Source organism: Notamacropus eugenii, chromosome 1 (assembly GCF_028372415.1).
Source record: "Notamacropus eugenii isolate mMacEug1 chromosome 1, mMacEug1.pri_v2, whole genome shotgun sequence".
Lineage (NCBI taxonomy): Eukaryota > Metazoa > Chordata > Mammalia > Diprotodontia > Macropodidae > Notamacropus > Notamacropus eugenii.
The window spans coordinates 462,150,241-462,166,641 of NC_092872.1; the positions used below are offsets into that span (position 1 = coordinate 462,150,241).

The 16,401-nt window shown below is 35.1% G+C and overlaps 1 protein-coding gene across 4 annotated transcripts in view; it reads left to right on the plus strand.

Moving 5' to 3' along the window:
- PHKB (phosphorylase kinase regulatory subunit beta) overlaps positions 1 to 16,401 on the plus strand; it is a 248,296-nt gene that overhangs the window by 49,605 nt on the left and 182,290 nt on the right. For all 4 annotated transcript variants that reach the window (XM_072632135.1, XM_072632137.1, XM_072632134.1 and 1 more), the window contains 2 exons: positions 3,037 to 3,136; positions 11,940 to 12,047. In XM_072632135.1, the coding sequence (XP_072488236.1) occupies positions 3,037 to 3,136; positions 11,940 to 12,047 (208 nt within the window). The remainder of the gene's footprint in view (positions 1 to 3,036; positions 3,137 to 11,939; positions 12,048 to 16,401) is intronic.

Here is a 16,401-nt window from a genome sequence, read left to right on the forward strand (position 1 = left end):
TTTAATTTTCATTGGATACCTCAGGAGTTAGTCTGAATCACTGAGGAGTTAGGGGAAGGGTGGGTCCATGGAGAGATTTGCACCAGGCCAAGTCTTGTGAATAAGTGAGGGTTTTGATCACAACTTACACCCCAGGACAATTTAGTGCTCTGTGCTTCTCTTGACAGGCAGCTTATTTTAACCACCAGTTCACTATGCTCACTCCTTGACTTTTACTTAGCCATAAAAATAGTCCAGGGAAGAATTTGATCACTTCTGAAATTTCTCAGCAGCATATACATTCTGTGACATGGATTTGCCTTTGTTTTTTTGCATCTACTTGTTTGGTGCAGGAGAGACAGCCAAATGTGAGAATGACTTCCAAGATGGAAGTCAAGATGGTTTCTTCTATCTGCTATTTGTACCCATTCTCTGATGTAATAAATAAATCCTGCCCAACAGTATTACTTCTACATAATAAACTCCTACCCAATTTAATTTTTAGAAAAATATTAATCCATTTTATCAATAGTTGTGCATTGTTTTATTCATAAATTCTTTCCACTTTTTGATGGATTTTTTATTCTTCTAAAGATGGAAGAACCAAAAAGAAGAATTTCCATTTCATATCTCATTCTCACTAATAAGAAGGAGGAAGCTACAGTAGTACTTCTTATTGAAATGGAAAAAATAGAAACTTTCTGAGATACTAACAATTCTGTCCTGGAGTTTGTGGTAAGGAATAGCATAATTACTCAGGCAGCTAGGTGGTGCAGTGGATAGAGCAACAGTGCAGGAGTCAGGAGGCCCTGAGTTCAAATCTCACCTCAGACACTTGACACTTGCTAGCTGTGTGACCTTGGGCAAGTCACTTAAACCCAATTGCCTCATCCTTGATCATCTCCAGTCATCCTAATGAATATCTGATCACTGGATTCAGATGGCTCTGGAGGAGAAGTGAGACTGGTGACCTGCACAGCCCTCCCTCACTCAAAACAAAGTCAAGTGCAAGTCATGTCATCATTTCTCTGATAGCATGGTCCTCTTTGGCCACGAAGGACGAACGTACATAAGCATAACTACTCACATAGTCTGACCTGCACCCTAGATTTTGGCAAAGCAGATTTCAAGAGGTTCAGAGAAAGGTTAGATGGAGTCTCATTGGAATAAAATTCTTCAGAATATGTCAGCACTGGTAGGGTGAGAAACACTCAGCGAAAACCTGAAAAGACCAACATGGATAAAACTAAGACACTCTTGGTAAGACTGTGAATTGGTCCATCCCATCTGGTAAGCATTTCAGAATTATGCGGTGAACTTGATTAAAATGTCCTTAACTTTTGAAGTAGAGGTCCCCTTTCCAGGCATATAGCCCTTGGGGATCAAAGACCAAAAGAAATATCCCATCTTCACCACAATATTTCTAGCAACACCTTGTGGTAACAAAGCAACTAGAAACAAAGTAGGTATCCATTGATTGGGAAGTTAAGAATGTTAACTTTAAAGTAGAATTTGTATTATTCAGAATGAATATTGCAGCATTTTGAGTGACCTGTGGAAGTGTTAAATTTACTTTTCATTTACCTGAGAGTGTGCACGTAGTGATTTGTCACAACTATTGCATTTCTTTTTGGCATACCTGTTGATTTCTCTGGGCAGCTAGGTGGTGCAGTGGATATAACTCTGGGCTGAGAATCAGAAACACTTGTCTTTCTTAGTTCAAATTTGGCCTCAGATATTTACTAGTTGGGTGATTCCAGGCAAATCATTTTAATCCTGTTTAGCTCAGTTCCTCATCTGTAAAATGAGCTGGAGAATAAAGAAGCAAACCACTCCGGTATCTTTGCTAAGAAAACCCCAAAGGGATCACAGAGTCAGACAAAACTGAAAAAACAACTGAACAACAAAAATTGATTTCTCCCTCTCCCCATAAAATATTTATTAATATTTTAAGCCCAGCAATATTCTTCCTACCCAGCACTACTTCTGTACAGAGATTGTACCTAAAGAAGAAAGTATGTCAGTCAGTCATGGGATGTAGGATAATTGTTACAGATTATTTTGGCTCTAGATAAAGTCTTTCGACCTTACTCTGTGTACCCCATTGACAACAAATAAGGAGCTTCCATTTTACATATACAGAATTAAATCTCAAATAGAATTTAGTTGGATATCCCCTTATATATTTTAATTTGTAGTACACACAGTGAACAAACTAAAGAAACAAATTTCTAGAAGTAGAGAAAAATGTAAACTGAATTCTATTATGGAATTTTTTGCAGTATTTTCTTTATACTTAGAGTTTTTTTTTACAAGTATATTTGCATCATCATGAGTATTATTTAATGCTCACTAAATATGGGGGCAAAGGTAGTTATTTTTATATAACTTAGAAAACATTTACTTAATATGTTTGTAACATATTTCAGACCTCTTTTATGAAGAAGTAGATTTAAGGAGAATATTTAACTGAGCCCATTATCACCTCTAAATGCTGCTTCCTCCATTGTCTCCTGATTTTCATGCAGAAATTTAGCCCTTTTAATCCCAACAGTGACTTTATGGTGGTACAAGGTAAAACAGACAACATGGTTTTATCTTGTATTGTCTTAAAAACTTGATGTTTGAGTAAGAAGTTTCATTTAAATAACTGATGATATTTATATAACACAAGGAGGTCAGTAACAAAGAAATGAGAACTCACCTTCTTTGCAGAGATGATGAATTATATGTTTATAATACTGTGTGTATATTAGACTTTCTTTTGATATTTGTTTTGCTGTACTTCTTGCTCTCTCTTTAAAAAAGAAATGGCTCCCCGGAAAGGGGAATGGAGAGAGATATATTGGAAAATATAGATTTTTTTTATAAAAGTAAAAAATCAGTAATATTTTTAATAAAGAAAAAGAAAAAATGGTGGTTGTTAACTATGACAGAATTAGTGGACATCACTGTAACACAGGATTAACTGAATAGTTAAATATTTAATTATCTAATCCACGGTTTTCTTTGCAAACGCATTTCCAATTTGTTTCGTGAATTATCTCTCTCAACCAGGCGCATTGATGATGACAAGGGAAGGACCCATGAGCTGGAGCATTCAGCTATAAAATGTATGAGAGGAATTCTCTACTGCTACATGCGCCAGGCTGATAAGGTAAAACAGTGTGGTATGGATGGAACTTCTCAGTTAATTCTGGAAGATTAAATTAACCATTAGCAATAGCATTTTCTGGGGAAAAATTGCCTTTCAAAAACCAAAGCAGCATTATAGGACAGTCCAGTTATGTAAAGGCTATTGCTACCTCCTGAACCCACCTGTTAGAAATCAGCAAAATATTTTTGTTGGAATCAGTTAAGAATTGTAATTCACACTTATCTTTGCCACTTTATTAATTTTTGTAGTTCATATACTAAAATTTTTCACTTGAAATGGTTATCTTACTGAATTTGCAGGGGTATATAGAAGGCTCAAGATCTTTATTCTGTTAAGGGTACTGGCCTAATAGAAATAGCTATTCAAAAAAGAGAAGTTTGTAAGAGAGAGAGAAAGTATGTGTGTGTGTGTGTGTGTGTGTGTGTGTGTGTGTATAAAATATACTTTCTAGATTGCCTAAGGATGTGTAAGTGAACACAATTCCTTCTGTTTGAAGAAGAAAAGCTTAACACCCCTTCTACTGTTTATTTGATGAAACAGAGGATAGCATTGAGGTTTCCATTCCAGAATAGGCAGAAACTACAGAACAGTCAAAATTCAATTCTTAATGGTTTGTAGTTGAACGAACATTGAACTCAGAGCCTGCAGATATGGGTTCAAGTCTCACATGTGCTGCTTACATGCTGTATGTCCTTGGGCATGTTACTTAACCTTTTCCAAGCTTTAGTCTCTTTAATTGCACATTTGACAGAGGATGAGATTGAGTTCTAGAACATTTTACAAATGCCTTCTTTCTGTTGAGCTTTGTGCTGAGGACTGGGGAAGATAGAAAGTAAAATACCAGTCCTCAGGAAGCCTGTTGTCTAGTTTGGGCATATAGCACAAACACAGATAATTATAGTTTGCTACATACTTGTTAAATGAGTTAAAATGGTGTGGAACCAAGTACTGCTACTTCTGTTCTATGGCTTTATTATTGTTACTTGAGAACAGCCTATCAAATATGTTCTTCCCTTTTGAACACTGCTGTGGGATTCAGGTAGTTCTTTTTTCAGTTGAATTAAAATAGAAAATTTCTATTTTATTTGCTTGTTTAAAATCCACAACAACAGCAATATAGAATAACGCTTGGTTGGTGAAATTATTCTTAGAAAATATCATTGTAGAGACTAGTCTATAACTCCTACCAATTTTCACAAGATTCAATACTGTAGAGCAGTGGAGTTAAGTTAAAATAGCATTATATCTCTACTGGCTGCATGTTGACTTAGAAAACCACAAATTAGCATTATCTATGTTGTATTATATTGTATTTATTAAATATTTCCCAATTACATTGTAATCTCATTTGGCTCACTTCAGAGTTTTATGGGCTTGATCAACTATAGGTCAAAAGTTCAACACCTCTAGATGTAGTCTTGGGGGCAGTTGGGTGATGCAGTAGGTAGAGTACTGGACCTGAAGTCAGGAAGACTCCTCTTTGTGAGTTCAAATCTAGTCTTAGGCACTTAATAGTTGTGTGACTCTGGGCAAGTTACTTAATCCTGTCTGCCTCAGTTCCTCATCGTGAGCTGGGGAAGGAAATGGCAAACCACTTCAGTAAATCCCAAATGGGGTCACAAAGAATCAAACATAACTCAACAATACAACCACCACAACAAAAGATGCAGTTTTAACTTTGTGAAAGTTGAGATGAAGCACCTCGTTATGTATAAGCAGCTTTTTCAAGAAACCAACATAAATCTTGCAACTTTGCAATTTAAATATGTTTTACTGACCATTTTACTCTGGTTTTATTTTTATTGTAGCATTATTTAGAAATAAATTATATACATATATATATATATAAAATCTATGTAACATAGGAATGAAGTTGAACATTCCCCTTTTTCCATGGGTATCTCTCTTACCTTTTAAATTTTTTAAGATTAGCAATCATGTATATTAACTTCTAACTTCTATAGTATATAACATGAAGCAAGGCATATAATAGTTGCTTAAACTTCAGTTGCCTGTAAAACCTACATATATTTTGTCATCTGCCACCTTTATATTGGGTTTTAATTTTTCTATTCTCAAAATGAAAGGTTTGATTGTTTGTTCTTTTTTGCCTTAAGCCATATAATTGAAAACAAAAGTTTTATTAAACATTTTTTAAAATTTTATTTTTTAAATCACTACAATATTCTGCCTTGAGAATCTGGAAAATGAAACAGCTTACAGAACAAACACTTATTCATTAGTTGATATGGAGATATATAAAAAGCTTACAATTTGCCTGCCAAGATTGGACATTTCAAATCACTATCTCGGTGAATATTTTCAGATGTTACACTTACGTTTAAAGTAGTATGTTACAGAATACATTGAAGTGATGATTAAAGCCATTCTTTTTACTGATTATGAGACATGATGGAATATGAGAATCTGAGTGTGAAAAATATATCAACTTATATGTATTAGCAATACTTAACTATTAGCCTTTTTTCTCTCATAAGCTGTTTTGATAATAGCTTCTAATATGTACCAATCTATACTCTTTTGTTTCTCCCTTGAGAAGAATAATGCTGAAGCCCAGAATTTCAAGTAATTGCTAAACAATTTGAGTGACTTGAACTCTCTCTGTTTATTTGGCAGAAACATTTGTTACATGGCCTTACCCAAGGAATATCCAAACACTGTTTTGTTATATGTAGTCATTTCTGTTTCTTTGTAGATTCTAGTACAGATTTACGTTGTTTTATCTTGAATCCCCTAAACTAACATGATTCTGTCATTTCCACAACCCTTGACATTTTGTGTTACTTATCTGGGCCACTTTGCTAAAATCATGCAAAAACCCAGAGTAAACATGAGTTATGTAAAAGCATGAATCAGTTCTTTGGATATAATACAATATGCAATATTATCAAAGGTAAAATGTTCGAATTTAATTACAATGTGAGATCATACGTTATAGTAATCCACATGCCAGGGTTAAATTATTCAAAACTATAGTATATATTTAGTTAGCCTTATGTAATTTAACAAATAATTTACAATCTTCACATAAAATGCTAATTGTGAGTTATCTAGTAAAATCCACTGATTCATTTTAAATATGTACAGTAAAAGAGCTGCACTAAATGTTTTGTAATGCCTTTTGCCATGACCTTTGCTTCTCAGAGGCTCTCTCTGAAGAACACGCTATCTGAAAAGTTCCATCAAACTTAAAAGGCTTGGAGTGTAAGTCCAACAGTGGACTGTGTATATTATCCAAGGGTCAGCCTAGTTTCTAAGAAAATTACCACCAGAAGGTTGACCTCAGGTGAATAATTCTTTCTCGTCACAGTAAATCATGAAGTTGATATGATAGTCCTATGACATGTATCTTGGTGAGAACGTTCACACTTTTGAAAATGTGAATCTTCTAAAGTATTGGCAGAGTTACAATATATATTGAATAGCATAAAATATACTTTTAAAATATTCATTTCTTAAATAAAACAAAACTCTGAAATCCTCTTTTCTACCTGTTAAGTTCCTTGTTAATCCCATAAGTATTATATCACTGTGACTGAGTTCCCAAATCCTTTGACTTACTAGAGTAGTTATTAAGAACAACTGTTTCTTGCCTCTCCTTCTCTATTTTATTTAATGTGTATGTAGTGGGAAAGCATAGAGTTGCCAGCTGTATTGGTGTTGGTAGTAACTGAGTACCTAGAAATAAACTAGAGAAGGTCAACTTCATTGGATCATTCTAAGATAACTTTTCTTGCCATATCCATTCCTCCCAAGGGAAGATCCTCTTTTTCGTTTCAGTGAATGGGTTGGTTATTTATCACCTACTTTTCAAGGCACTGTGTGAGACAATAGATAATTATTGCCCTCTTTTCTTCCTTGTAACTTGACTGTTGCTTTAGAACAGGAAGAAAATGTTACTTTATTCATTCAGTGAAATATCACAGTCAAATTGATTTTATCTCTGTTGGTAGAAATAAAAGCGCAAATGATTTGTGTTACCTATATACTATTTGGAACCAAAGATTTTGTTTTGTTTTTTTTTTGTCATGTGGAGACAAATTCATATGCACTTACAAGGAAGTGGTAATATGGTACTCTCTGGAAGTTACCTGCATTGATAAGGAAATTGAACCCTTGGGAGCTGGTGAGGTCACTAAGAGAAAAAAGGATTCACTAATTTATTTTTAATGCTAAATTTTGTTTCTATTAGTTGTTGCCTTGCTTTTAGATTCATACTTAGTCTTTCCATGTTTTCTCTCTGAAAACCTAATCAAGTACACAGAAACATACATTCACATATGCACACCTTCATATTCCCCTACCTAATGGTCCTTACCTTTATACATACACCATTCTTTTTTTTCCATTTTCCAAATGCCTGAAAAGTGAAACATTTAAAGGTCAAGAAGAGTACAAATATACAGAATGGTGCTGTTTAACCTTTATACACACACACACACACACACACACACACACACACACGCTACATAACCCATCATTAAAAAAAAAATTTGATTAGATACTCCCAATATGTTTGTGTTATTTTTAAAATAAATTATATGCATGGATTGTGATAGTGGTAATTATACATATATTAGAATATTTAGACAAGATAGAAAGTAAAAAGATTGAAATAATATTAAATCCTAAAATTAATAGTGGGTACCATTAGAATTTCAATAGGGGAGTTGACTTGCCCTTTTAGAAAAATCATTTTTGGTAACTGAAGAGGATGAGTTGGAAAAGAAAGAGATTTGAGATAGAAAGACCAAGTAGGAGGCTATTGCAGTAGACCAGATGAGGGATGATGAGGGTCTGAACTAGGGTGGTGACAACATGAGTAGAGAGAAGATTTTGGATGAGTTCTATAGAAAGAAATGGTAAGATTTGGCAACTGATTGGATATTTATTGTAAGGGAGTATGAAGTTAAGGATAATACCAAGGTTGTGAACCTAAGTGACTGGGAAAATTGTGTTGTCCTAATGGAAAATAGGTAAGTTTGGAAGAGGAGTAGGTTTGGGAGAAAATATATGTATAAGAGCTAAAAGCAAATCTCAACCCATCCATTCCTGCCTGTCTTATGTGTCTCCCTTGGTTACACCGAAAATGAAAAGAGTGGCATCTTATCAGTCACTGCCCTGGTGTGCAAAGTGTGCCTCTTGAGAGAAGTATGCTCAAAAGATGAGATGATCTGGAGAGTTGGCAGGATATATGTGGGGGAGTGGAAATGGGGAATTTTCCTTATACAGTTGCTGGGTGTGTCTGGACTATTATGGTTATGACTTCTTTGAACAGAATAGCCATGGTAATCCAGAATTAGGAGATGGTGGTATGAGGTCAAGGTGGACAGTATGTAGATAAATGGGTGAAGGTAGTAGGTAAAGTTGTGTTAGAGATAAGCCCATAATTTTGGCTGTGGAAGGGAGGATGGAATGTGACCCATATTCCTGCCCTCTGTTAAGTTAATCACATATCACTTGGATCATGCCACAGTTCTCTAAGGGTACATGTCCATATTTTGGAGAACACTGGTCTGTAAAGCCACAACTTGCTTTGAGTAGTCCTGTTCTTGAATAGCTACTTAAGAAATATATGTTAATTATGATAATGTTGAGTAAATCATGAGGGAGTAAAAAGTCTCTCCTGATTATAATTGATCTAGGAATGCAGGTTTCATTAAAAAGATTATAGTGTATGATGACAGTAAAGGATGGTCACCCTGTATTGTATTATATAACATAAGTATCAGGTATCCCATCATGTTTCTTTATCCTCTAAGTTAAGCCATAGGTGCTATAGGAAAATTTGAGTAAGGAAAGTGACTTTTCAGCTTGGGAAAATCATAGAAAGCTTCTTGGAAGATAACCCAGAATCTTAGCCTTTGGGGGAAAAGAGGGAACTTTAACAAGTGGATATGGTAAAAAAAAAAAAAAAAAAGTACAATTTGGGCATGTGGATCTGCACCTACACTAATGTATCAAGGTGAGAGATGGCAGGTTGAGTTTGGGGAATGGCTAATCGTTCTATTTAGCTGTAACAGAAGAGTACATCCAGTGAAGTAATGCTACAAATGTAGATTGAAGCCAAATTGTGGAAGATTGGAGGCACTAGAAACATCAGTACTGTTTTACAAATGTTAATGTCAAGAACTCCTTAACTCTAGAATTTTTTCCAGTTGTATATCTCAAAGCTGTGACTGAATAATGCCTGCAGGTATACTAGTTTACCTTTGCACAAAGGAAAAAAAAATGTTTTACAGTGATAGACTTCTAGGAAAAAGCAAGCTAAAGTTTCTCAGCAAAATTTAGGGAATAATTTTTTTGGGGGGTCAAGTTTAGTCTAAGAATTGAATCCTTTAATCATTATTTTCAGATCCCATTTCTGGGCATTATAGAAATGTTGGCTAAAGATCTCTCCTAACTATTCCCTTAAGAGGTTTTGTTGTTGTTTTGTTTCTTAAATTGCCAGACACCATACTTTGTTAATCTTTAAAGTTTTTAGAGTTGTTTCTTTTTAGATACTAAAGTAGTTATCTTAACAGCTTCAAAACTGAAAGCACAGTTATGCAATTTCCCTTTTGAATGTCTTTAATCATTTAGTAGTTGTTGTTTCCTCTGATAAAATAATTACATTTAAATTATCATTCTGAATTCTTGCAGATAGTGAGGATAGTTGTAAATGGCAATTTAGCATGTTTGCAGCAATTATTGCTTTCTGATATGTTAAACTCTTTGCCCTTTTTGATCCACATGGGATGACTGAAGTATGCATGTGCTTTTTACTTCAGGAACATTCTCTGATGAAGCCTGGAAGGTTGCAGGGAACTTAGAGAGATACACAGAATAGTGTGAATAGGAGCATTTATTAAGCACCTAATATGTACCAAGTCCTGTGTTAAGCATTTTATCTCATTTGATCCTCACAACAACCTTGTGAGGCAAGTAGTAGGTCAACTACATAGTATCCATAGTTATCCAGCTGGATTCTTTAAGAACAGCCACCATCTGCCATATACATAGTACTGTTTTAAGTACTAGAGGAGACAGATCACAGATAAAATGTTATTTTGGGGAACTATAAGTATTATAGGGTGATAATAATAGGTTGTATAATAGACTGTAGATATAATCGATTATAGGGAGTACATAGATACAATAAGCAACATCATAGAAGAAATTCATTAGAGTTATAAAGCAAAGTATTTTGTGGGGTGCCCACCAGGTGCAGTGGAAAGAACACTTGCTATGGAGTTCAAATCTGCTTCTGACGCTTACCACCTGTGTGACCTTATGGAAGTCACTTAAAATCTGTGCCTCTGTTTCTCATACGATAAAATGAAATGAATGCATTGGACTAAATGTCCTCTAGAGTCCCTTTTAGCTCTGAATATATGATTCTATGTGAGGTCTCAGGGAGGAAAAGTTTATTATAAATCAGGGAAATCAGTGAGGGCTTCCTAAAGGAAGTGATATCTAAGGTTTTAAATGATAGATAACTCACCTGGTCAAATGCTTTAAGTTGCTCGGACCTTGAGAAGATCTAACTGGAGTGATATTCTGGTATCTAGACTGGGGGGTAACCTGGAATGATTGACAGTTTTGTGCAGGAGACAGGTCCACACTTCCACCTAAGTCCTTAAGCTCCATTGTTGTTGTTGAGTCGTGTCTGACTCTTTGTGACCTCATTTTGGGTTTTTTTGGCAGAGATACTGGAGTGATTTGCCATTTCCTTCTCCAGCTCCTTTTACAGAGGAGGAAACTGAGGCACACAGGGTTAAGTGACTTGCCCAGAGTCACACAGCTAGTATGTGTCTGAGGCCAGATTTGAATTCAGGTCTTCCTGACCCCAGGCCTGCCACTGTATCCACTTTGCCATGACTCTATCAATCATTAGTCAGGCAAGACAATATTTAAATTTTCTTTATGGGCACCTCAACATATTAGAAAAGATCTGTATGATTAGTATGCCAAAATCTTGACTACACAAATGTTAAGTCATTACTTCAGGTTATTCAGAGGAGAAAAATAATTTGCTTTTCATTGAGTAAATCATCCACAGCATGCCCACAGCCTCTAGTGGAAAGGATTTGGTATACAGATACATGAAGCAAATGATAGATTATTTAATATCATTGCATGCTCATAATGTCATATAAGATAAATAAAAGGCGTGGTCCTTGTTCTCTGAGATTTAGATAGCCTCAATACTAAGAAGCAGGTGTGGGAAGGGAATTTAATAACTTCAAGTGGGAACATAGATTGAGATTTGCTATCTGTGGGGAGAAACTGTGCATTGAAACTTTTGCTAGGTACAGAACAGCTAATGAGTCAGAGAGAGGCAGTAACTGATGCCGGGGCACTTTCTACATAGTTAGGGTTACATAAGCATTCAAAAATAGCAATATGCAATGAAAGGGTAATCTGTGAAGTTCAGTGTAGTCACAGGATAAACTGTTACATGATGTTGAAATTAAATAGAGCATGAAACTTAGATAAGCCAGAACTGCTATGTTAAAATGCACCCCATACTTGAGACGTTGTGTTTACCGAATAGTAACTATTTAGCGACAGCATTCACTATTTATATTAAGTTAGCATTTATGAGCTCTTTCTTTGTAGTGCTTGCCTCCTCTCTTGAATATAGAACAGTTTGATATATTGCATGTTTCTGCCTTGCACTGTTTATGCTGATTGTGAATATCTTCACTAGCAAATTTTTATAAATGGACAACTGGAGGTCTCCCAGCTTGGATGAATGTTCAAGTGTCTTTCCACATTTTCATTTTTTTTTTTATTACAGGTTCAGCAATTTAAGCAAGATCCCCGGCCAACAACGTGCCTCCATTCTATTTTCAATGTACATACAGGAGATGAAGTCTTTTCCTATGAGGAATATGGTCATCTTCAGGTAAAAAGAAAATTATCTTGTATTATCATATTTAAAATTTCTGATGTTTGTTAGTAGTAGACTATTTACAGTTTTCTTACTTGAGAGGTATACACATTTTTAGCCAAGAAGCCTGTGGAAATGAGTCTCTATATAAGGAAAGATTTGGACTAGGTGATCTTCTGAGTTCTCATCTTGCTTTGGATGCTGTTGTTTGAATGCCTGTATATCTAGTTATTCTGTGATGAATATGCTGCTCATTCTGTCATTCTGCTTTGAGGTCAGTGTATAGCACCAGCTAGAACATTGTAGTCTCATGGTTGTGGGAATCTCCTCCAACACTGCAGATATGCTTGTCACCTTCATTCGTCTTTACTCAGGTTGGTGTGGTCCCCTTCCTTCACAGAAGATATCTCCCATGTTCTCAAAGCTGTCCTCTAGTTCTTTATGCATCTTCGTGCCCACTATTGCAAGACTTAAGTTTTGTCTGTTACCTTTGGTGTCTTGTCGTGGGCTCAAGCACAATGGATTAGGGGCAGATCCTTCAGTACTTCAAAGGAGCTGATGTCTCATCAGTATAGGTAGTTTCTACACTGTATAGATTGTGTCCTCTTATAACTTTTCACCCTATGTGATTTTTGTACATATCTTCCTATAAATCTTACACTGGGAATCTTCCCAATGAACTTTAAAAAAGCTTTCCTTTTGGTCTCTTAGCATTACAATGGTGCCAGTGCAGCTTTTGGGCTCTCCATTAGTTGTTCCTTATTCTCATTGAATGACTGACAGCACTACCCCAAGCTTTATGACTCTTTGGTATCTTTTGTTCTACTTCTTGCATATAATTTTTATTGGTAATATGCTTCAGTCTGTTTGGGTGACCCACAACTTATATTATTCGGTTATTTCAATAGTTCATGACTCATAATCATATTATATCTCTAGATATAATATATCTCTAGATATTATATATATAATATGTATATAAGATATAAGATATAATATATATAATATAGTGCTTAAAAATGAATTTTGTTTTAGGGAGAAGGTTGAGGGTGGGATAGAGAGAATCACTAAAAGTGATATGTAGTTCCTTAATTACAATTAAACTCATACTCCTCTTTGTATTCACTTATAGCCCCACTTCATTGTCCATCTATATTTTTGTCCAAATGAATGTGCTTATTGACCCACTCTATGGGCACTCTAAATAATTATGCAGTGTACTTGATCAGTATTGTCAAATACATGACCAAGAACATTCCCAAATGTAGTCTGAACCAGATTAAAATGTAAATAGGAAATATTAAAAAAATACATAAAACATAAGTAAAATTGGTAGGTAGTATTCTAAGTCATTTTGTGGCTCTCAGGGATCTTTATTTATTTAACTAGGCCCCATTTCTATTCAAGTTTGACCCCACTGGCCAAGATGATAAACTGCTATAAATATTTTTGTAATGGGTATGCATGTAATGGGTAGGCCTTTGGGCATAGTTTCAAATTGCTCTAAGGGTTGGTTGAATCAGTTAACAACTCCACCAATAGTGCATTAGTTGTCTCATTTTTCTCACATCTCCAGCATTTATCATTCTCTTTTTCTGTCCTATTAGCCAGTCTGTTCAGTGTGAGTAGTACCTCACAAATGTGATTTGCATTTCTTCAGTCACTAATGATTGAGAGCATTTTTTCATATAGCTGTAGATAGCTTTGATTACTTTATCTGAAAAGTGACTGTTCATATCTTTTGATCATTTATCAATTGGAGAATGGCTCTTATTTTTATACATTTAACTTATTCCTCTATATATTTGAGAAATGAGGCCTATATCAGAGAAACTTACTTCAAAATTTTTTTTTCACAGTTATGATTGCTGAATGTATTTCCCTCCATTCTATTTTCCCCATTTTTTATCCTTTCTCTCCTTTTACCCTGTCTCTCTTCAAAAGTGTTTTGCTTCTGACTACCATGTTTCCCAATCTGCCCCCCCTTCTATCAGCACCTATCCCCTTTTCTTATTTGCTCCCCATCCTATTTTCCTGTAGGATGATAGATTTCTGCACCAATTGAGTTTAATAGGTATTTTAAAAGGAAAAAGAAAAGCAGTTCAGCAAAAGCAGCATATCAAACACATCCAACAGTACATCCATAAGTCCATACTCTGATCCCTCACTTATACAATGAAGGAAAGATGTTGCATTGTCTCAGTACCAAGCTCAGCTGTTATAACTATTTTTTGGTTAGTTTAATTTTGCATGAGTTTTCATTTAAATTTTCCTTTCTCTTTGTTATAGTGCTATCTGGAACAATCTTTTTGTTTGTTTATAATTTCCCATTCTTCTTTTGAGAATCTCTTCGTTATGTAAATTGGAGGATGGTTGCTACTGCTCCTGCTATCATTATTGCAGTGACCTCTGAGGCCTGCTGCTGATTTTGCTCTGGGCCAGCCCCCCCCCCCCCCCCCCCCGGTGTTATAGACCTCCCATGCTGACCTGCTGAATTACCTTAGACTGGAAAAATGTTTCTCTCTGACCTTTTGTTCGCTCTGCCATTCCAAAATTTGATTTGAGGAATTATTTCTAAATTATTTGGAGGGGAATGTTGGGAGAATTCAGCTGTCTGTCATCTGCCATATTGGCTCTACTCCTCTTCCTAGTTTTTTAAATTGCATACTCAGTTCATTGATGCTTTATCTATTTTGTTAGTACTTTTTCGAGATAAATTTTTTTTCTTCTGAGAAATGCATTAGCTGTATCCTAAAAATTTGATATGTTGTATCATTATTATTCTTTTTTCAGATAGGTATTAAGTGTTCTTTTACTTTATTTTTTGATCAAGTCATTATTCAGGGCATCGGGGCAGCTAGGTGGTACAGTGGATAGAGCACCAGTGCAGGAGTCAGGAGGACCTGAGTTCAAATCTCACCTCAGACACTTGACACTCACTAGCTGTATGACCTTGGGCAAGTCACTTAACCCCAATTGCCTCATCCTAGGTCATCTCCAGTCATCCTGATGAATATCTGATCACTAGATTCAGATGGCTCTGGAGCAGAAGTGAGGCTGGTGACCTGCACAGCCCTTCCTCACTCAAAAGAAAGTCAAGTGCAAGTCATGTCATTATTTCTCTGATGGTATGGTCTTCTTTGGCAACGAAGGACCAATACACATATTCATGGCATTGAGTCCTCCTTGTTTCTATTCACTGCTTCCCTCTGTTTTCCCTTCATAAGTCACATAAAGAGAAGCCCAATATTGAGTCTGAGGAATATTAATTCAACTCTTCTTCCTTTCCTACTCTGACTATTTAAGATAGAGGTATCAACTGTGAAGCTCTATCCTATAAACTGATGAAAGAGTAATAGGGAAGTATTTTTTAAAAATAAATAAAAATATAGTACAACAGAGATATTAATTTGTGTTTTTCTTTGTCAGTACACAGCTGTCAGTACACGGCATTCAGGGATTCATTTCAATTAGAGTTTTACATCACTGCTTTTAGATGATTTAAAATTGTTAGCACCCTAAATCAATTTTGTCTCTTGATCTCCTTTTGTTCTCTATCTTTAAGTTAATTTTTTTAAAACAATAACCTATAAACATGAGAGAATTGTCTTTGTTTCTTTGGGATAATTGTACTTATCAATTAATTAATAATAAGTCAATAAACATTTATTCAGTGTCTACTTTGTATCAGGCACTGTGCTAAGCCCTAGGGATACAAAAAAAATAAAGCCCAAAAGATAATCTCTGCCCTCAAGGATCTTACATGCTAATAATTATATATATTTTTGTTTTTTTTTTCAAGTGTTTCTGAAGTCAAATAATCTGCTCATCTATCTTTGTTTCTGGGGAGTGCCCTAAAATGACTCTCCTTTTTGAAGGACTATTTTCATTGATAATTAGGTATGACTTTGCAGGATATGTTGTTTTGGGTCTATCTGGAGCTCTTTTGTTTGCTTGGTATTTCTTATTATCTTATCCCTTTCAATTTCTTATGCCTCTGAAGTTATTCTTGGCTAATTTTAATTATTTCTCTATAGGTGAAGTTCTTCTTCCTGGGTATTTGCAAAATTTATTGTTTGAACCTAACTATAAATTGTTGAGTTTAATTAATTTGTACCTTATTATGGTATGCCTGGATTTTTTTCTTCCTGATATTGATCTGTTTTGATTTATTTGGTTTTTGTTTATCTTATTTGACTGATTAGAATTTTGTGGTTATCTGAATTCAGTTTATTGTAATATTCAAAAATATTAGTCATTTTTCTTTCTCTTTTATTAATTTGTTTTCAGTTTTCAACAATTATTTCCATAAGTTTTAAATTTTCTCTCTCTCCCTCTCACGCCCTCCCCAAGATGGCATACAATCTTA